General features: G+C 39.7%; 1 protein-coding gene across 1 annotated transcript in view; it reads left to right on the forward strand.

Annotated features, from left to right (window-relative positions):
* The window catches only part of LOC128656840 (vomeronasal type-2 receptor 26-like), an 80,446-nt gene that overhangs the window by 39,329 nt on the left and 18,375 nt on the right, over positions 1–22,742 (forward strand). Inside the window, exon 5 of the mRNA XM_053711006.1 lies at positions 16,130–16,985. Coding sequence (XP_053566981.1) covers positions 16,130–16,985 — 856 coding nt within the window. The remainder of the gene's footprint in view (positions 1–16,129; positions 16,986–22,742) is intronic.

Consider the following 22,742-nt stretch of genomic DNA (forward strand, 5'->3'; position numbering starts at 1 on the left):
TTGAAGGGACACCATCTTGGATGACGTCCCTTAAAGGAGCCTTCATTCGTCGTTAGTCCGTCGGGGAAGAAGGATGTTCCGCGTCGGCGGGATGAAGATGGATCCTGAAGCAAGAAGATTGAAGACCCCGCTTGGAAGATGACATCGGCCGGATGGAAGATGATCTTCAGCGCCGCTTGCAAGATGACATCGCCCGGATGGAAGACTTCTTCAGCGCCGCTTGGAGGATCACTTCATCGGATGGAAGACTTCTTCAGCGCCCCTTGGAGGATCACTTCTGGCGCTCCGGATCTCCTCTTCAGTTCCATCGGTGGCTCGTCTGAGTGAAGACGACTCAAGGTAGGATGATCTTCAGGGGATTAGTGTTAGGTTATTTTAAGGGGGGTTTGGGTTAGATTAGGGGTGTGTGGGTGGTGGGTTTTAATGTTGGGGGGGTTGTATTTTTCTTTTGCAGGCAAAAGAGCAGTTTTCTTTGGGGCATGCCCCACAAAAGGCCCTTTTAAGGGCTGGTAAGGTAAAAGAGCTTTGAACTTTTTTAATGTAGAATAGGGTAGGGAATTTTTTTTATTTTGGGGGGCTTTGTTATTTTATTAGGGGGCTTAGATTAGGTGTAATTAGCTTAAAATTGTTGTAATATTTTTTAAATGTTTGTAACTTATGTTTTTTATTTTTTGTAACTTAGCTTTTTTTATTTTTTGTACTTTAGTTAGTTTATGTAATTGTATTTAATTGTAGTTATTTGTAGTTAATTTATTTAATTCATTTAATGATAGTGTAGTGTTAGGTTTAATTGTAACTTAGGTTAGGATTTATTTTACAGGTAATTTTGTATTTCTTTTAGCTAGGTAGTTATTAAATAGTTAATAACTATTTAATAACTATTCTAACTAGCTAAAATAAATACAAAGTTACCTGTAAAATAAATATAAATTCTAAAATAGCTACAATGTAATTATTAATTACATTGTAGCTATCTTAGGGTTTATTTTACAGGTAAGTATTTAGTTTTAAATAGGAAAAATGTATTAAAGTATAGTGTAGTGTTAGGTGTAATTGTAACTTAGGTTAGTTTTTTTTTTTACAGGTAAATTTCTCTTTATTTTAGCTAGGTAAGCTATTAAATAGTTAATAACTATTTAATAGCTATTGTACCTAGTTAAAATAAATTGAAAGTTACCTATAAAATAAAAATAAATCCTAAGATAGCTACAATATAATTATTATTTATATTGTAGCTATATTAGGGTTTATTTTATAGGTAAGTATTTAGTTTTAAATAGGATTCATTTAGTTAATAATAGAAATATTATTTAGATTTATTTAATTAATATTTAAGTTAGGGGGGGTGTTAGGGTTAGTGTTAGACTTAGGTTTAGGGGTTAATAAATTTATTACAGTGGCGGCGGTGTAGTGGGGGGCAGGATAGGGGTTAATAAATGTATTATAGGTGGCGACGGTGTAGGGGGGGCAGATTAGGGGTTAATAAATTTAATATAGGTTGCGGCAGGGTCCGGGAGCAGCGGTTTAGGGGTTAATAAATTTATAAGTGTTGCGGCGGGGTCTAGGAGCGGCGGTTTAGGGGTTAATACATTTATAATAGTTCCGGCGGGGTCTAGGGGCGGCGGTTTAGGGGTTAGTAACTTTATTTAGTTGCGGGGGGCTCCGGGGGCACCGGTATAGGGGGTAGAACAGTGTAGTTTACTGTGAGTGCTTAGTGACAGGCTAGCAATAAAGCTGTCAAAAAGCCGAAGAGCAGCGAGATCGGATGAGTGATAACTATCACAGTCCGCTGCTCATCGCCCCGTACTTGGTGCGCGGCTTTTTGACAGATTTATTGATAACTTAGGCGTATTTTTTCAGATCCGCGGCGGCGAAGGTAGGCGAGCTTAGGCAGGCATATTGGGCCGGCGAAGGCAGGAAAGTTGACACGATGATAACTACCCCCCATATACATTTCACATGTGTTTGCTTCCTTGTGAAAAATAAATCTCATTCATAGTTTATATTCATTAAAGGGACAGTCTACACCAGAAATTGTATTGTTTAAAAAGATAGATAATCCCTTTATTACCCATTCCCCAGATAGATATGTTATGTGACAGATGTTCCAATTTGCCTCCTAATTGCAATCAGCTATCTTACTATTATTTATCAACCTCACTGCAAAAATGGCCCCAATATACAATATGTTAGAAATTACATTTTAAATTAAAATTAAAGTGACCCTAACTTAAAATCAAACACCTCAAAAAATATAGATGTATAGGGGATGGAGCCAGCCACAAGGTGAAATGTATGCTTAGAGCTTTTGTCCAGTCTTGCTTTCTCATATCTGATGTGACCGAAAAACTGGTCTGATAAAGTGCCTGGCATTTCAGCAACTATTTTCCCTGCCAGGGGTGTGATGCAAAACCATACAGATGGCAGTGCGACATTCACGCCTCCACCCCTTAAACACATGTCCTTAAAACAACATCCTAGTCAGAACGTATTGACAACATGGTGAAATTGTGTACCTTGAAATAATTATCAGTAAACGGTGAGTGAGACATGATGCTTGCTTGCAGAACATAAATGTTTCAGCTTAGTTTAATCTCAGACGACTACATGTTGACAATACTTAGGCTGCCAATCACAGCTTATCAATTTTGAGAGCTTTCTTAACCAATTGGTACCATCAGACCGTAATTCAGTCAGGCCATACCTAACAAGATACATCCCATTGTGTCAAAATAAAACAGCTTATGGTCCAGTCAGTAAATAGCTTTAAGTGAAATGGTACAAACATTTGAAATATTACTATACTGAATATAAACATATATCTTTGTCTTCACCCTTTGAACGCCAGTCAGATAAATAGAGCAACAGTTTGGCCTGCCAAGTTACATAAGTTACCACAGAAATGAACAAAGGACTATCTTCTAACCAAACTCATTTTAACAAATTGGATTTACAAACATTCCTAGCCAAGGAGGATTTTAAAACCTTAATGGCTGAACCCACCAAATAAATATCGCTTAACCACTAACAAATGCCACTGACTTGGGGCACAAAATGGAACACCTGCAAGAAACATATCAGGTGCTTGCCCCAGAGACTGACAAGTTACCCACACATGCCTCCTGTCAACATGATGACATACAAATACTGCAGGATCAACACAATTGGGACATATTTACCGTGTTTCCGGTGAGCCAAACAGAAGTTATGAAGCAGCGGTCTAAAGATTGCTGCTCCATAACCTGTCCGCCTGCTCTGAGGCGGCGGACAGTAATCGAAAGAAATCAACCCGATCGAATACGATCGCGTTGATTGACATCCCAGAACTGCTGGTACAATGATAAATGCTGAGGGCTTATGCTGTTGGCATTTATCGATGTGCAGCGGACATGATACGCTATATCGGATCATGTCCGCTCACACCATCATAAATAGGCCCCAAAGACTTAGAAGAAAGATTCAGGAGGAAAAATCTAAGCATAATATTTGAGAGTTATATGTATGTGTGCCCACCAAAAATAGTACCTACACAAAAACGAATAGCTCTAGGGGGTGCTCAGGAGTGTAATGAATATGAAATACTTAAGAGTCCATACAAAATTGAATATGTATGAATCCCCAGAAAAAAACTGTGTGCACTCCCAGGCAGCTCTTTGGTGAGAAGGTGGTCAGCCTCCCGAAGTGGTTATCTGTGGAGAATGAAAAACACAAAGATGCCAGATGGCGTAGTACAGTTTTAACACAGGGACGCAAAGAAAAGAGTTCTGGAGATACTCAGTTGTCCAGCTAACTTCAGGTTTAAACAAATCAACAAATAACATTTGCTAAATAAACCTGTATCTAGGCATATGAGGTCTTCTCAAATCAGTCTCAGTGACAGCTCTGCCTTCATAATTATGATGGCTATTTTCCTTCCTCTTAGCCAGCATCCCTTGAACTTAAGGCTTTATAGGCCACACAGAGCTCTCAGACAGAGACCCTCTGACTTAGCCCCACCAAGAGATTTAATAATTAATTTTAAGATTTACAAGAACAGGGGGCAGAGCCAACAGCTAACATGAGAGCAGCATAACTCCGGATCTCCACCACACTGGCCCAAGATCCTGTGGTCTATCCTGGCTATCCTGCTTCTAAACACCCCTTAACATGAAGGAGGAACATCCCCCACTCACCTCCCCAAAAAAAGGGAAGGTATTGGTGACTTTTGTGACTGCTCGAGGCGACCGCCAGGTAGTACTCTTTTGGCAACACAAGGCCGCAACAAACTCCACACCAGACACATCGCCCGGAACGCAATCTACCATACAGCTAAATAAAGTGTGGAGGACACAGCCGATATAATCAGCCAGTCAATCATGGAAAACACTAGCTAGCCAGCTCCGCACTCACTCCTCAGGACAGCGGACATATATCCAGAATGTAGATTAGGCCTAGCACGGACTGGGATCCAGAGGCTGGTAAGCTATTAGCATCTACAGCAGACACAGCTCACTTATACAGCATTGTGAGCCCCTCTGTTATCCCGCATCATCATCAGTGCAGCGAATTAGACTAACGTCTTAAATAAAAGGGGGAATAGGATACTCAGATATACCAACTGCTCCACCTTTGCTTACTAGAGCCTTACTAGAGCCTGAAACGTAGGCCCCAATCCCATAACATTTCTAAAATACCTAATCTACTAACCCTAAGCCTACTCCCACCACCTACATCATGGTACAGGCCTCTTTACCAACCTTGTGGCCTGACAGCCCACACAATTCCTAAGCAACAAACAGCAAGAAATAAAAACTAATGCCTTAACCAACTAACCTATCCTTCCCTGCAACAAAAGCTATTACCAAGCGCTACATCTCTACTTATTGTAAACATACAACAAGTGTCTACACTCCTTTTGAAGCTACATAACCACAAGATTTGGCGTATCCCAGAACTGGGAATCCATCTTTTCTAGCCACATACGCACTCCTATACTCTATACCACGTATCATGGCATCTAGAAGAACCTTAAATCCCTTATAATGTCTTCATTCTTACAATTCCCTTGACAGAGCAGACACCTCTCCTACTAACCATAAACCAAGAGACAAATCCTCAGTGGCCTCTGTGCAAGACCAACAACCCTGCAGATCTCAAACAGAAGACATACATCTCTCAGCTACTATCTACCCCCAAAACAAGATAAAGCAGATATTGGCCCCTACTTATCAAGCTGTCAACCCCAAATACACTGGAATTTCGCAGTGTATTTGTGGCGAGCCTGATTCCCCTTAGTTATCAAAGCTTACAGACCGGCAAAAGTAGAATTTTGTGACGTAACATACAATCCGCCGGTCTCAGTCCGACACAGATCAATGCTTACGTCATTACAGATGTTCTGAATGCAAACTCGGCACTATGTGACTACTTTTGCTAGTTAACAAATATCTAACAGGTACGCTCGGCACTATTCCGGCCCAGCATACCTGGTTTTCAATCCGTTGCCCTGGAGGTGGCAGATGCCATAGGAATCAATGGGAGTCTGAAAGCAGCAAAAGCTTATATTCGCTGCTGCCCGATATCCCATTGATTCCTATGGTAACGTTTACACCTAACACCCTAACATGTACCCTGAGTCTAAACACCCCTAATCTGCCACCCCCTACACCGCCGCCACCTACATTATTCTTATTAACCCCTAATCTGCCACCTAGACACCGCCACCACCTACATTATAGTTATTAACCCCTAATCTGCCATCCCCAACGTCGCCGCCACTATATTAAATGTATTATCCCCTAAACCTAACCCTAACACCCCCTAACTTAAATCTAATTTAAATAAATATAAATAAAATTACTATCATTAACTAAATAATTCCTATTTAAAACTAAATACCTATAAAATAAACCCTAAGCTAGCTACAATATAACTAATAGTTACATTGTATCTAGCTTAGGTTTTATTTTTATTTCACAGGCAAGTTTGTATTTATTTTAATAGGTAGAATAGTTAATAAATAGTTATTAAGTATTTAATAACTGCCTAGCTAAAATAAATACAAAAGTACCTGTAAAATAAAACCTAACCAAAGTTACAATAACACCTAACCTTGCCCTACAATTAAATAAATTACATACAATTAACTAAATTATATACAATTATCTAAAGTACAAACCCCCCCCCCCACTAAATTACAGAAAATAATAAACAAATTACAGAACTTTAAACTAATTACACCTAATCTAATAGCCCTATCAAAATAAAAAAGCCCCTCCAAAATAAAAAAAAAACCCTAGCCTAAACTAAACTACCAATAGCCCTTAAAAGGACCTTTTGCGGGGCATTGCCCCAAAGTAATCAGCTCTTTTACCTGTAACAAAAAATACAAACAACCCCCCCCAACAGTAAAACCCACCACCCACACAACCAACCCCCCCAAAAAAATACTAACTAAAAAAACCTAAGCTCCCCATTGCCCTGAAAGGGGCATTTGGATGGGCATTGCCCTTAAAAGGGCAATTAGCTCTTTTGCTGCCCAAAGTCCCTAACCTAAAAATAAAACCCACCCAATACACCCTTAAAAAATAACCCTGAAGATCAACTTACCGGGAGACGTATTCATCCAAGCTGGGCCGAAGTCCTCAACGAAGCCAGGAGTCTTCATCTAAGCCGGGCAGAAGGTCCTCCAGAAGGGCAGAAGTCTTCATCCAGACGGCATCTTCTATCTTCATCCATCCGGCGCGGAGTGGGTCCATCTTCAAGACATACGACGCGGAGCATCCTCTTCTTCCGATGACTACCCGATGAATGAAGGTTCCTTTAAGTAAGATGATTGGAACAGCCAATAGAATGCGAGCTCAATCCTATTGGCTGTTCCAATCAGTCAATAGGATTGAAGTTCAATCCTATTGGCTGATTGCATCAGCCAATAGGATTTTTTCTACCTTAATTCCGATTGGCCGATAGAATTCTAACTATTAGCTATATTGTAGCTAGATTAGGGTTTATTTTATAGGTAAGTATTTAGTTTTAAATGGGAATAATTTAGTTAATAATAGTAATTTTTTTTAGATTTATTTAAATTAGATTTAAGTTAGGGGGTGTTAGGGTTAGACTTAGGTTTATGGGTTAATAAATTTAATATAGTGGCGGCGATGTTGGGGACGGCAGATTAGGGGTTAATAAGTGTTATGTAGGTGGCGGCAGTGTAGGGGGGCAGATTAGGGGTTAATAAGTTTATTTAGTTGTGGCGGGGTCCGCGAGCGGCAGGATAGGGGTTAATAAGTATAATGTAGGTGGCGGTGGGCTCCGGGAGCGGCGGTTTAGGGGTTAAAAACTTTATTTAGTTGCGGCGGGGTCTGGGAGTGGAGGGATAGGGGTTAAACATTTTAGTAGTGTGGGTGTTTAGTGACAGTATAACAATAAAGCTGTGAAAAAGCCGGATAGCAGCGAGATCGATGACTGTTAGTTAACAACAGACTGCTGCTCATCGCCCATACTTGGTGCGTGGCTTTTTGACAGCTTTTTTGGTAACTTTGGAGAACGTATTCAGGTCCGTGGCAGCGATATTAGGTGATCTTAGGCAAGCATATTGGTGCCGGAGAATACAAGTAAGTTGACGGGTTGATAAGTAGGGGCCATTGTCTGCTCCTGTTTCAGAGAGGAACTAACTGAAATGAAACAAGACATCAACATGCTTGGTTTCCAGGTAGAAACCTTAGAAAGCAACCAAGATACCATCAAAGAGGATATCTAACAACTGACAGACCGGCTCACTTCCCAACAAGAAACCATCATATCACTACAAGAAAAGCTTGAAGACCTAAAGAACCACAGTAGACGTAAAAACCTACAATTCAGAGGAGTACCTGAGTCATTATTACCAAAATGTGTTCCTAAACCTGAAGGACCCCTCTTTCCAAGCAGAAATACCTTGGGTCAGAGCACACAGGACTTTGAGGTCTAAAACACCAGAATCTGCTCTAACAAGAGACATTGTAATCCGCTTCAAGAACTTTCAAGAGAAAGAGATGCTTTTAAATCAATCCCGCAAGAACCAACCTGTAAACGCCCAAGACAATTTCACCATTAATTGCTCTCTAGAATAATTACTTGTCATTTACAACTTAGTTAGTCTTTGTTTCCAGGCTTATTATACCCTCTCCCCCCCTTCCCCTCCTTTCCTCTCCCTTGTCCTGTTCAACCCTTCCCATCCCCCCTACCCTACTCCACCTATTGGCCAGGATGTTCTACTTCTTTTACTGTTTATACATTTAGACCTATATACAAAAGGGCTTGCAGTGGTAATACCCCCTAAGGGATGGTTGCAATTTTATAGAAACTCCCACACCGGATTCCTCCAGGTGGAGTTTCTGCAATCAACAGGATGGCTCTTTAAATCTTAGGAAGGTGTGGCTATGCAGGCCTAGGGAGTTGCAGCATAGCAGCTTCAGACAGACCTCAGCGTCTCTCCACATGGGAAGCTGAGAAGGGGTCCTCCAGGTAAGGGTCCTGACAGTGCCCCCTCCTTAGGCGTCACCTCTGGCGATGTCTGTGAACAGGATGGTTAGGATTTCTCTTCTTTAAATCTCTGATACGTGCTGGAGCATGGACTTCTGATGCTGGTACCCAACTTATCTCATCAGGACCACATCCTTTCCAATGGATGATGTTTTCTAGTTTACAATGCATTTTCGAAGCTCTTAAGATCCTGCTTGCAGACAAGGGTGCCATTTGAGACAAAAGTGCAGTCAGGTGGCAGTACTTTGGCTGGGCAGAGAGTGATGTTGGGTATACATGTGTCTTGGGTTGAAGGATAGCATTGATAAAAGGTTTAAAGCAAGACTGAAGACAAAATGAAGATTTAAAGTGCACAGTTTCAGTCTCCCAATTGATTACAGGATTATGTTTTCACAACCAGGGAAGGCAAAGAATGAGAGGAAACACATGTGAAATTGCCAAGTCAAAGATCATAAAAGTAAATTGTTTGCCTGCAAGGGCAACCCAATGCAACCTAAATTCAGGACTTTAGATATCGTGACTGTGTTAACACATTCCCCCCATAGACTTTAATCGAGTGTGCTAACCCGTCACAGCATTAGAGCTACAGCACGTTATGAATATTTTACATTATTGTGTACAATGTTGTTGACATAGAAAAAAATATATTTTTATTTCTAATAATATATGAATATATACAGGTATGTATTATATATATATATATAAATAAATATGTATATGTTTTAATCATTATATCCCTTTCCATTTAAACACCTTGTCATACCTTTTACCCCTGCTAAAACATTTTAAAAAATATTTATATGATTAATTTTTATCAGATAATGCAACATTTTTTTTAACTCTTACTCTTCACTCTAGGGGCTCAATTTATTAAGCAGCGGATGCTGTTTCAGCGCCTTATCGATTCAGGCTCGGCTGAAACGGAAGTTAAGAAGCTGCTCCTTAACTTGTCCTCCACCTAAAATCATCCCAATCCGATACAATCGGGATGATTGACAGTCCCTGCTAGCGGCCTATTGGCCACCAGTAAACAAGCATTTCACTAGAAATGCTTGTGCAATGATAAATGCTGACAGCCTATGCTGTCGGCATTTAACAAGGTCGAGTGGACATGATTCGCTACAGAATATCAGGTCCTCTCAACTATTAATAAATCTACCCCTAGGTGTTAAGTCACGCTATTCTAGTTTGCTCTCGAGTGAATGCGTTTACTTTTGTACAAGTTATGGTGGTTGAGATAATGGTTATCGCAACCCACGCTAACATTAATAAGCCCCTTGCAATGTAGCCCTCTATGTTATGTGTCTGGTGGTCCTGTGCAATACTTAACCATTTTTGTAAAGCTTTTTTCAAATCTGGAAAACACATTTGACATGGACTCAACAGGGCCCTTCTGAGTAAAAGTTGATTATTTGCATTAATAACACAAAGTCTGTTACAGCGTGAAGGTGTAAACAGTTTGACAGACCTGAACCTACACATTAAAGTATATTGACACAGATCATGGACCCTTTCCCCATTCCCTTTCGTTTTCACCTGCCCCTTACCTAAACTGTGAACAGTCAAACTAATGTGATACAAACAAACAAGAAGGAGCATCATTGGTTGATAATGCTCCAATAATGAACAAACAAGTGTAGACAAACTCTGCTGAGTCCCGCTTTCTGTATTCACAGTACTGGAACACATCAGGTGCTCCACCACCCTCAGGAACACAAGAGTAAATAATTCACTAAGTAATAGACTATTAGGCATCTAGTTATCAAGCCGTCAACTTACTTGCATTTGACGGCACCAATACGCTCGCCTAAAATCGCCTAACATCGCTGCCGCGGACCTGAATACGTTCTCCAAAATTACCCAAAAAAACTGTCAAAAAGCCGCGCACCAAGTACGGGGCGATGAGCAGCGGACTGTTGTTAACTAACAGTCATCTATCTCTCTGCTCTTCTGCTTTTTCCCAGCTTTATTGGTATACTGTCACTAAACACCCACACTATACTAAACTGTTTACCCCCTATACCGCCGCTCCCAGAGCCCACTGCAACTCTAATAAATGTATTAACCCCTAAACCGCCGCTCACGGAGCCCGCCGCCACTAAATAAAGTGTTTAACCCCTAAAACGCCACTCCCGGAGCCCACTGCCGCCTACATTATACTTATTAACCCCTAATCTGCCGCCCCCTACACCACCACCACTATATTAAATTTATTAACCCCTAAACCTAAGTCTAACCCTAACACCCCCTAACTTAACTATAATTTAAATATATCTAAATAAATATTCCTATCATTAAATAAATTATTCCTATTTAAAACTAAATACTTACCTATAAAATAAACCCTAAGATAGCTACAATATAACTAATAGTTACATTGTAGCTAGCTTAGGGTTTATTTTTATTTTACAGGCAAGTTTGTATTTATTTTAACTAGGTAGAATAGTTATTAAATAGTTATTAACTATTTAATAACTACCTAGCTAAAATAAATACAAATATACCTGTAAAATAAAACCTAACCTAAGTTACAATTACACCTAACACTACACTACAATTAAATAAATTACCTACATTAAATACAATTAAATAAATTAAATTAGCTAAATCACAAAAAACAAAACACTAAATTACAGAAAATAAAAAAACAAATTACAGATCTTTAAACTAATTAAACCTAATCTAAGAGCCCTATCAAAATAAAAAAAGCCCACAAAAAAAAAAAAAAAAACCCCTAGCCTAAACTAAACTACCAATAGCCCTTAAAAGGGCCTTTAGCGGGGCATTGCCCCAAAGAAATCAGCTCTTTTACCTGTAAAAAAAAAATACAAACACCCCCCCCAACAGTAAAACCCACCACCCACACAACCAACCCCCCAAATAAAACTCTAACTTTCTATCAGCCAATCGGAATCTAAGGGACGCCATCTTGGATGACGTCACTTAAAGTGATATTCATTCCGAAGAAGACGTCGTTTGAAGAGAAGAGGATGCTCCGTGCCAGATGTCTTGAAGATGGAGCTGCTCCGCGTCGGAAGGATAAAGATAGAAAATGCCGTCTGGATGAAGACTTCTGCCCGTCTCGAGGACCACTTCTGCCCATCTGGAGGACCACTTCTGCCAGCTTCGTTGAGGGCATCGTGCCGATTGAATGAAGACTTCTCCCAGTAAGTGAATCTTCGGGGGTTAGTGTTAGGATTTTTTAAGTGTGTATTGGGTGGGTTTTATTTTTTAGGTTAGGGCTTTGGGCAGCAATAGAGCTAAATGCCCTTTTAAGGGCAATGCACATCCAAATGCCCTATTCAGGGCAATGGTGAGCTTATTTTTTTTTTAGCTAGGGTTTTATTTGGGGGGTTGGTTATGTGGGTGGTGGGTTTTACTGTTGGGGGGTGTTTGTATTTTTTTTTTACAGGTAAAAGAGCTAATTTCTTTGGGGCAATGCCCTGCAAAAGGCCCTTTTAAGGGCTATTGATAGTTTAGTTTAGGTTAGGGTTTTTTTTTATTTTGCGGGGCTTTTTTAAATTTTGATAGGGCTCTTAGATTAGGTGTAATTAGTTTAAAGATCTGTAATTTGTTTTTTATTTTCTGTAATTTAGTGTTTTTTTTGTGATTTAGCTAATTTAATTTATTTAATTGTATTTAATGTAGGTAATTTATTTAATTGTAGTGTAGTGTTAGGTGTTATTGTAACATAGGTTAGGTTTTATTTTACAGGTAAATTTGTATTTATTTTAGCTAGGTAGTTATTAAATAGTTAATAACTATTTAATAACTATTATACCTAGTTAAAATAAATACAAACTTGCCTGTAAAATAAAAATAAACCCTAAGATAGCTACAATGTAACTATTAGTTATATTGTAGCTAGCTTAGGGTTTATTTTATAGGTAAGTATTTAGTTTTAAATAGGAATAATTTAGTTATTAATAGTAATTTTTATTTAGATTTATTTAAATTATATTTAAGTTTGGGGTTGTTATGGTTAGACTTAGATTTAGGGGTTAATACATTTAATATAGTGGCGGCGACATTGGGGCGGCAGATTAGGGGTTAATAAATGTAGGTAGGTTGGGGCGACATTGGGGGAGGGAGATTAGGGATTAATAAATATAATGTAGGTGTCGGCGATGTAGGGGACAGCAGATTATGGGTTAATAAGTATAATGTAGGTGGAGGCGATGTCCTGAGCGGAAGATTATGGGTTAATAAGTATAATCTAGGTGTCGGCGATGTTAGGGGCGGCAGATTAGGGGTTAATAATATTTAACTAGTGTTTGCGAGGCGGGAGTGCGGCGGTTTAGGGGTTAATATCTTTATTCTAGTGGCGGCGATGTTCGGAGCGGCAGATTAGCGGTTAAAAATGTTATTATTGTGTTTGCGATGCGGGAGGGCCTCGGTTTAGGGGTTATTAGGTAGTTTATGGGTGTTAGTGTACTTTTTAGCACTTTAGTTATGAGTTTTATGCTACGGCGTTGTACCATAAAACTCTTAACTACTGACTTTTAAATGCGTTATGAATATTGACGGGGTAGGGTGTACCGCTCACTTTTGGCCTCCCAGGACAGACTTGTAATACCGGCGCCATGGAAGTCCCATAGAAAAAAGGGTTTACGAACTTTACGTAAGTCGGTTTGCGGAAAGGCCAAACAAGTGTGCGGTGCCCCTATACCTGCAAGACTCGTAATACCAGCGGTAGTAAAAAAGCAGCGTTAGGACCTGTTAACGCTGCTTTTTTACCTTACCGCACAACTCGTAATCTAGCCGAATGTGTTTCTCAACTTATACACTCGGTTTCATTAGGATATACAGGTAAGTAATAATGACCAGCTAAATAGGTCAAACCCAAACCCTGAAATGACATCACAATAGGGTGTAGAGATTTAAAGGAGCTGTAACATCATAACTATTAAACAGAGGATACTTGTGCATAAACATATTGATATACACAAAACTGATATACACAAAAATGCGCACAAATATATTAAAAATCACTATCACTATCAGATAATATGTGTAAGTCAATTACACATGGTGTAAATATATATATTGTAACAAAATGTAATACAAATGTATACAAGTTAAATAATAAATGTGAATAATAATGTGTTCATGATTAATAATAAATTACATATATGTTAACAGCGACATATGAATATGAAAGCATATTATAGAATTCATATAATAAATGAGAATATACTTATCCATATGTTCAATATTAAATAATTGTAAATGGTATAAAGGGTAGAATATTGGAGACCAAGTGCTATGGAAAAGAAAACCCCATTAGCTGTACAAATGGTTGCCTAACTAACCAGTGAAAAAGAAGAATAGTATGGGTAGTGTGCAAAAATGTCAAAAGATGCATAAATTAGAATAAATACATCAAATGGAACAATAAAAAGATTAAAACATGGATCCATGTGTTCAATGAGAGTAGATTAAAAACAATGGTATAACAGTAACGATCATACTTTAAGCAAATTTGTCTGACTGAAAATGTTAATCCTATCTATCTTCGAGTAAACAATCCTGGTTAAATTCTAATTGTGAACAACAGAAATTCACAAAGGTGAATCAACAATGGTGTATCAGCAATACTAAATGTGTGGCGATGTGTACCTCTCAATCAAGAAGTCAAACAAAAATGACCAGAACTCTGGGGTGGTGTCCAAAAATTGTGTGAAAGTGTCCAAAGCTTGTATAGTGCCCAAAAAATGAGTGTGTCCGTGAGTTAATGTAGATTAAGTATCTCTACGAAAAAGAGTCATAGTTCAATCTTCTGATAATAAATAAAAATAAAAATGAAAATGGTGCTGTTCTAAAATGGAGATTGCGAGAGCTTGATACAGCAAGAGACACTGGCAACAAGTACTGCAGGAAGCTTATTGAGAAGTGGAGAGGAAGAGCGTCTCAGGGACAGCTTGGTCTGTGGGAATCCCCCAACTGGATTGCGACTAGGAAGTATTTTACTTCTGCATTTAGCAACTGCTGTGGGTGACGTCAGAGATAGGAGCTGAGAGACACGGAATCTTTGTCTGCAGATATAAAATACAAAGTCTATGTACAATCAGGAAGGATAACTTCAACAGAAGCAGGTAGCCAGTAGTAGAAATCCGGAATCAAGATATTATAGCGAAGGAGAAATGGCTCTGAATATTATCAAGGTGCAGCTGCTTGAACTGCAGGTTTACTTAGAACAATACCTAGCCTTCTTGATTGAGAGGTACACATCACCACACATTTAGTATTGCTGATTCACCTTTGTCAATTTCTGTTGTTCACGATTAGAATTTAACCAGGATTGTTTACTCACAGACAGATAGGATTAACATTTTACGTCAGACAAAATTGCTTAAAGTGTGATTGTTACTGTTATACCATTGTAAATGGAATAAAGTACTTGTAAATGAATTAAACATATATACCAATAAAATCATGTGCCAAAAAACAATAATTAAATGAACCCCATTATATTTACTTTTGTAATTATTTACTTAAAATAATTTGATACAAGGGCCAAATCTCACAACTTGAGTAGCTCTCTTAGCAGTCTACGCCTTACCCTTCACAGCAGATCTAATACGTCTATTTCTTTGTTTATCATACACAGCAAAGTACACCCTAGAACAAACCTGTCCTCAGATCTCCTCAACAGGCCAGGATTACCTTGAATGAAAGCAGGTAAAATAACCATGTTTACTAACCAGTTGATTATTTTGTATGTGCTCCAGTTCAGATATCCTGAAAATGTTACCTGTTAAGGAGGCCTGAGATCAGGTTTTAAAACCAGGGCCTTATAAGCAAGTCCAACAAATGGTCAAGAGCACAAAAGAGCAGAGTACTTATAGCAGTACCTAATTGCTGATCTACGGCAGCTGGTAGAATGGTAGAGCCAAAAAGTCCAAAAAATGGAAGAGAACAGGTTAGGAAAATAAAGAAGAGCCTACATTTAAAGTGAATTTTTAAAACCGGGCAGTTTAGCATCAAAATTGACATTCACTTTAACCTGTGGGTTAGAATTGACACATATAAATACAACTCAGCAGTCCTGAGTACAATACCCATGCAGGTTGTGAGAGGCTAGTTACTTATATAGCTGTTTTTATTACATAAAAGAAGAGAGTACTTAGATTTTTTCCATTTTTCTCTAACTGCCTAATGCATTAATATGACCACTATTAACATGACTATATATGAAAATCACTAAGGGTATAATAATACTTAACCCAATCAAAAAACTGTTTAGTAGTAGTTACTAAGATTATATTTTATTTAATTCTAAAACATTGACACTTTTTTCAGTTATGGGGGTAGATTACTAAGGATTGAGTGGACAAGATTCGCTGTAGTGAATACTGTCCGCTCGACCTCGCTAAATGCCGACAGCATTTATCATTGCACAAGCATTTCTAGGTAAATGTTTGTGCAATGCCACCCTCTGCTCACCAGCAGCCAATTGGCCGCTAGCAGGGGGTGTCAATCATCTTACGACTGCTGCTTCTTAACTTATGTTTCAGGCGAGACTGAAATGATTGTGGGAGGATGCACTATCCGCTGCTTAGTAAATATACCACTTTGTGTTTTTCTTCTTTTTTTTTTATTGTATTTTTTATTTGTATTTCTGCAGATGCCGTAAACTGTTTAAAGTGCCCAGAAGATCAGTGGTCTAATGAAGAAGGAAACAGCTGCATTCTTAAGGACATAGAATTTCTTTCTTTCATGGAGCCTTTAGGCTACATCATTACATTCTTTGCTTTTCTACTTTCACTAATAACTGCTGTTTTACTTGTAATATTTATCAAGTACCGGAACACTCCAATAGTGAAAGCCAATAATCGTCAAATAAGCTGCATTCTGCTAGTATCTATTACTATCTGCTTCCTCTGCCCTCTGCTGTTCATTGGGCGTCCAACACATATAAGCTGTATGCTTCGTCAGTCTGTGTTTGGGATTGCTTTTACTGTTGCTGTGTCATCTGTGTTGGCAAAAACTATCACTGTTGTTATTGCCTTTAAAGCCACAAAGCCAAATAGTAAGCTGAAAAGATGGTTAGGAAACAGATTGTCAAACCGCATCGTTCTTATTTGTTCTTTGGGGGAAACTGTGATTTGTGCTAGTTGGGTTATTTATTTTCCTCCATTCCCAGAATCAGATACTCAGAGTGAATATGGGAAGATTATTTTGCTGTGTAATGAAGGTTCTGTCTCTATGTTCTTCTGTGTAGTTGGCTATATGGGGATTCTAGCTTTATTGAGCTTTCTCATTGCTTTTATAGCTAAAGATTTCCCTGATAGGTTTAATGAGGCTAAAAACATAACCTTCAGTATGTTGTTATTCTGTAGTGTGTGGATATCATTCATCCCTGCCTATCTGAGCACAAAGGGTAGGAAGACTGTAGCCGTAGAGATATTTGCCATCCTTGTTTCTGGGTCAGGTCTTCTAGGCTGTATATTTCTTCCAAAGTGCTACATTATATTTACTAAGCCAGATCAAAATACACAAAAAAAAGTTATTTCAAAAAAAGAAATTTTAAGAAAAACATAAGGCAAAATCATAATCCTGTTCAGATTGCTTAGACTAATATTGAAAATACCAGCAAAAGTAAAAATGTACATGTCAAAATCTTATTTCTAATAGAACTACCAGCAGCCACATTGTCACTATATAAAAAGTCTACACCTTTAATGAAATTGCATGTTTTTGAAATGTAAGGACAGAAATAAAATCTTCCAATAACCAACAATCCGGAGAAAAGCAATAAAATAATTATTAGGAACATGCAGTAATCTTCACACTCCACTCAACTACTTCTTTATGGAAACACCCTTTGCATTTATTACAGCAGCAAACTCGTGAATACGTCTCTAATAACTTTGGAGGGTTTTTTTTGCAAAAAAAGTTAAAGTGCCTTCAAATTGTATGGAGATCTCCTGTTAACAGCTCTCTTTAGGTTATTCTACAGGTTTTCTATGGGATTGAAGTCTGGGTGCTGACCAGACTATTCCAAGACTATGATTTTCGTTTTCTGAAGCCATGCCTTGGTCAACTTGAATGTGTGCCTTGGGCTATTGTCATGTTGGAATTTTAAATTCCTCTTGATCTTAAGCTTTCTGACAAATCCAGCAGGTTTTGTGCCACGCTACCTTGATATTAAGAGCTATTTATTATCCCATCTATCTTGAAAAAAAAAACCTGACCCAGCTGAAGAGAAACAGCCCAAAGCATGATGCTACCACCATAATGCTTCAAAGTTGGTATGGTTTTTTGGATCATGAGCTTTATTGACTTTGTGCCAAACATCTTTTACAATTAAGGCCGAAAAGTTCAACCTTTGTCTCGTTTCATCAGACCATAATACATTTTCCCACATGGTTTGGGGTGAGTGAATGAATCTTTTGGCATATTTTAGTTGTGTTTTTATGTTTCTTTTTATAAGAAAGGTTTTTTTTTGTCTTGCCACCCTACCCCATAGCCCAGCCATATGCAGAATATAAGAGATGGTGGTCACATGCAGGGATGGTACCGGCTAGAAATTTCTGTAGCTCCTTCAGTGTTGCTATTGGCCTCTTGGTAGCCTCCCTGATAAATACTCTCCTCGTCCTATTATCAACTTTGGAGGGTTGCCCTGGTCTTTGCAAAGTCTTTGTGGTGCCACGTTTTCTCTGCTTATTGATGATGGTTTTGACAGTGCTCTATGGTACATCCAGGGTCTTCAATATTTTTTTGTATCCATCGCCTGATTGGTACTTTTCAACAATTAGCTCTTCTTGCGAAACTCTTTGCGGACCATGGCTCTCCCAGTAAGATGCAACCCCTGACATTCAAGTAATTCCTACAGCAACAGCTGACTTTATTCTGCCTTAATCAGAATCACTTTCATTGATAGCAGGTGTATGCTATTTATCTACAGGCTTGATTTAGAATGTAATTGGTTAACTTTGAACACAGCTAAAGCCCCCATTATGAAAGGGTGTGTAGACTTTTTGTTCCTAATAATTAACTATCATAGATGGAAAACTCTGACATTTAAATTGTTGTTATTTCTCTCTTTACACGCCAAAAACCTGCAATTTCATAAGGGTATATAGACTTTTAATAGCCACTACTAACATTTACTGTCTGTAGTAGTGGTAAAATTGCTAACATACTGTATATAGAAACATTAATAAAACAAAGAGGTGCACCCGTGGCCAGGTATCACATTTTCACTTAAACCTTAACCAAAATTATATTTGTTAATTATACTTCACAATCAACATATAAAAAGTCTAAAGTGCTTTAGTTTAACACACACATGTACATAAAAAGGAATTTATTAGCTATTGTAATGCTCGTCAGATATTCCACTATCAGACCAAACTTGGCCAGTAGTCTTCTTATCCCGGCGTCAAGCTGGAATGATAAGGAATATCCCAGAGCATAGAAAGTTCACAAAATGAGGTAAGTGGTACTCACAAGAGACAGGGAAGTCTTTGGTGGCAACAGGTAGGAAATCCAGCGGTATGGCAGTTCAAGGGTAAACCAATAGAAGGACCGGAAACTGGCAGGAATCTGCAATGAAAGGAATCCGATAATTAGAGTTCAGGAATAAACCAATAGAATGGTCAGCAGGCAGAGTTCTGTAACAGTATAGCAATCCAATGGTTCAAGGGTTAAACAGGCAGAGTGGTCAGACAGGCAGAGTTCAGCAACTGTATGGCAATCCAGTATTTTAGGGTTAAGAAAGCAGAGTGTAACACTCATGGGATACTCCTCTATCAGACCAAACTCGGCCAGTAGTCTTGTTATCCTGGCATCAAGCCTGAATGATAGGGAATACCCCAGAGCAGAGAGAGTTAGTGAGATGAGGAAGGCGGCACTCACCACAGGCAGGACAGTCCCCAGCGGCAACATCAGAGCAGTCCAAGGATGAACCACTAGAATGGTCAGGCAGGAGGGGTTTGGCAACAGCAAAGCAGTCCAAGGATAAACCAATAGAATGGTCAGGCAGGCAGGGTTTGGCAACAGGAAGGCAGTCCAAGGATAAACCACTAGAATGGTCAGGCAGGCAGGGTTTGGCAACAGCAAAGCAGTCCAGCAGATTGAGGGTTAAGGCAGGTAGAGTAGTCAGACAGGCAGGTTCAGCAGCAGTAATCAATCCAGCAGTTTAAGGGTTAAGGCAGGTAGAGTAGTCAGACAGGCAGTATTCAGCAACAGTAATCAGCCACTTAGAAAGAATGATCTGTCACACCCAGGAGTACACAAAGTAACAGCTATACTTGGGCAGTGACAGATCGTTTGGGGAAGTTTAAATTGGCACAGGATTCACGCCACTGAAGTCTAACCAGCATCAGGAACATGCAGCGATGACATCAGCGCCGCACGCATCTGAGCCGACACTGTCCCTGGCAACGATCAGGGATGGAGATGCCACGACCCTAGCAATGGCTAGAGCGGCGAGGCATGACATAGCCCCCCTCTCAAGGGTTCCCTCCGGGAACCAGAGTCAGCCTCAGACGATGAGCAGCATGGAATCTGAAGACCAGAGATGGAGCAGAGTTCAATAATGCTATCGAAATCCAGTACTTTAGGGGATAAGCAAGCAGAGTAGTCAGACAGGCAGAGTTTAATAACGTTATGGCAATCCAGAATACAGTAACAATCACACCCAGGAGCACACTAAGTAACACCTATACTTGGGCAGTGATAGGTAGAAAGTGAGCAACTTACATAGGCGCAGGATTTGTGCCACAGAAGATCCTGACTGGCTACAGAATGAAAGGAGCACGCGGTGATGATGACACCGCCGCACGCACACAAGAGCTGACTCTACCATAGGTAACGAGCAGAACAGCAGGTGCCGCATCCCTAGCAATAGCTAGAGCAGCACGTCATGATATAGCTCCGGGAAACAGAGTCTGCATTAAAGGACGAGCAGCATGGAATTTTGGAGACTAAAGATGGAGCATACACATCTTGAGCAGGAACACAGGAACGATCCGCCACAGAGTAACTCTTCCAATGTACCAGATACTGCAGTTGTCTGCACCTGTATCTGGAGTCCAATATCTTAGCAACCTCATATTCAGGGTCACCACGGACCAGGAGCGGAAGAGGAGGAGCTCAGAGCCGCGTATATCTATTCTTGATGTAAGGCTTGAGTAGTGAGATGTGGAAGACTGGGTGTATGCACAGGGTTTTGGGCAAGGCCACTTTGTAGGAAACAAGAGACAGTCTTTCCAGGACTTTGTAAAGACTGATAAACCTAGGACCTAATTTGTGACTGAGTTCACTTAGACGAATATGTAGAGTAGAGACCCACACACGTTCACCTACCTAGATGGCACGTACAGAAGCTCTATGATGATCAGCAAACCTCTTGTATCTAGAGACAGCTGAACATAACTGAGAGCGAATATGTTGCTAATGAGTGGTGATATTAGTAATGTGTTGGTCTGAAGCAGGAACCCCTGTGGACTAAGCAGAAAGAAGGAAGACATGAGGTTGATAACCTGCTGTGGCTTGAAATGGGGAACATCATAGAGATTAGTGTCAATGAGTGTTCCTTGCCAGCTTAGCTAGGGGTAACAACTCAGACCAGTTGGTATGGACAGAATTAACAAAGGTTCTAAGATAGGCCTCGAGATCCTGATTTACTTACTCAGTTAGCCCATTAGTCTGACAATGGTAGCCAGAAGACAAGGAAATAGTGGTTCCAATCAACTTGCAAAAGGCTCTCCAAAAAGGTAGAGATAAATTGTGGACCTCTGTCGGAAACAATATTCATGGAAATGCCATGAAGTCGCACCACATGCAAGAGATGAAGAGACGATAATTCTTGGGCAGAAGGCAGTTTATTTAGGGGTACAAAATGAGCCAGTCTGGAAAATTGATCCACCACAACCCAGATAACCATATGATGGTCAGAAGGAGGGAGGTCCACAATGAAGTCCATTGTTATGTGTGTCCATGGTTGTTTGGGAATGGACAATGGTTGAAGCAAGCCAGGAGGCAAGGATCGGGAGCTTTGTATGCAGCACAAGTCGTGCAGGCTTTCAAATAATCCTGAGCGTCAGACTTCATAGGAAGCCACCATACATGTCGGGAAAGAAACTTAAAAGTCCTTATCAAACCTGGATGACCTGAAAGTTTACTATCATGAGCCCAGGAAAGCGCAGGAGTGCATAGGTTCAGATGTACACATAGGATATCGGGAGCTACGGGGGCTTCTGGAGGCTTTCTAGACTGGGCACATTGCAGTCTTTGAAGAAGGGTGGAGTTCAGTTGAGCAACCACACAGGAGGGGGGGTATGATGTGTTCAATAGGAGCTTCAGTGGAATCACTAGAGTGAGGAAACTGATGGGAAAGGGCGACATCCTTCTTGTTTTTGGTCCCAGGCCTGTCGAGGATTGAGTCGATGAGTAGTCTCTAGGTAAGTCAGATTCTTGTGGTCAGTAAGAATCTGAATGGGATTGGTGGTGCCCTCTAGCAAATGACGCCATTCAGTCAAGGCCATCTTAATGGCTAAGAGTTCATGATTACTCACGTTGTAATTCCTCTCTGCAGGAGTAAAGCATTTAGAGAAAAAGGCTACAGGGGTGCAACTTAAAGGATCCTTTGGGTTAGAACTGCTCCAGCCCCTATCTTGGAGGCATCAACCTCTAAAGTGAACTGTGGCACCTGTTCTTCCTGTAAGCATATTAGAAAAACTGACAAGATCCAAGATCAATTTGGACATACACACAAAATTAAGAACTACATCAGTTGTTCTACTGAAAGCATAATTTACGCATTACACTGCAGTTGCCCCAAAATCTATGTTGGTATGACCAGCAGGAAACTGCGAATTAGACTTCAGGAACATATTAGAAATATCAAAAACGCTGCTAATGATTTGGAAGATGGCAAAATGATCTCCTCTGTGGCATCCCATTTTCTTTCTTACCATTGTTCGAATCCAAGAGATCTGAAATGCCAGGGAATTGAAAAAATTTCCCTAGGAATCAGGGGGGGCAAATTGGAACAAGCTCTGCTGAGAGCAGAATGTAGATGGATATATCGTCTCAAATGTGTTCATCCGAAAGGACTCAATGAACAGAATAATTACCACTGTTTCCTATCAATATTATATCAGTTCACAACATTGTAATTGATAGCTCTTAATTAGTGAATATTCCATACCATAATTTGGTATACTTGTGGTAGATTCCATTTCTGCTATAATAACATTTGCACATGGCTTATTTTTTACTCATTCCCT

Source organism: Bombina bombina, chromosome 4 (genome assembly GCF_027579735.1).
Source record: "Bombina bombina isolate aBomBom1 chromosome 4, aBomBom1.pri, whole genome shotgun sequence".
NCBI lineage: Eukaryota > Metazoa > Chordata > Amphibia > Anura > Bombinatoridae > Bombina > Bombina bombina.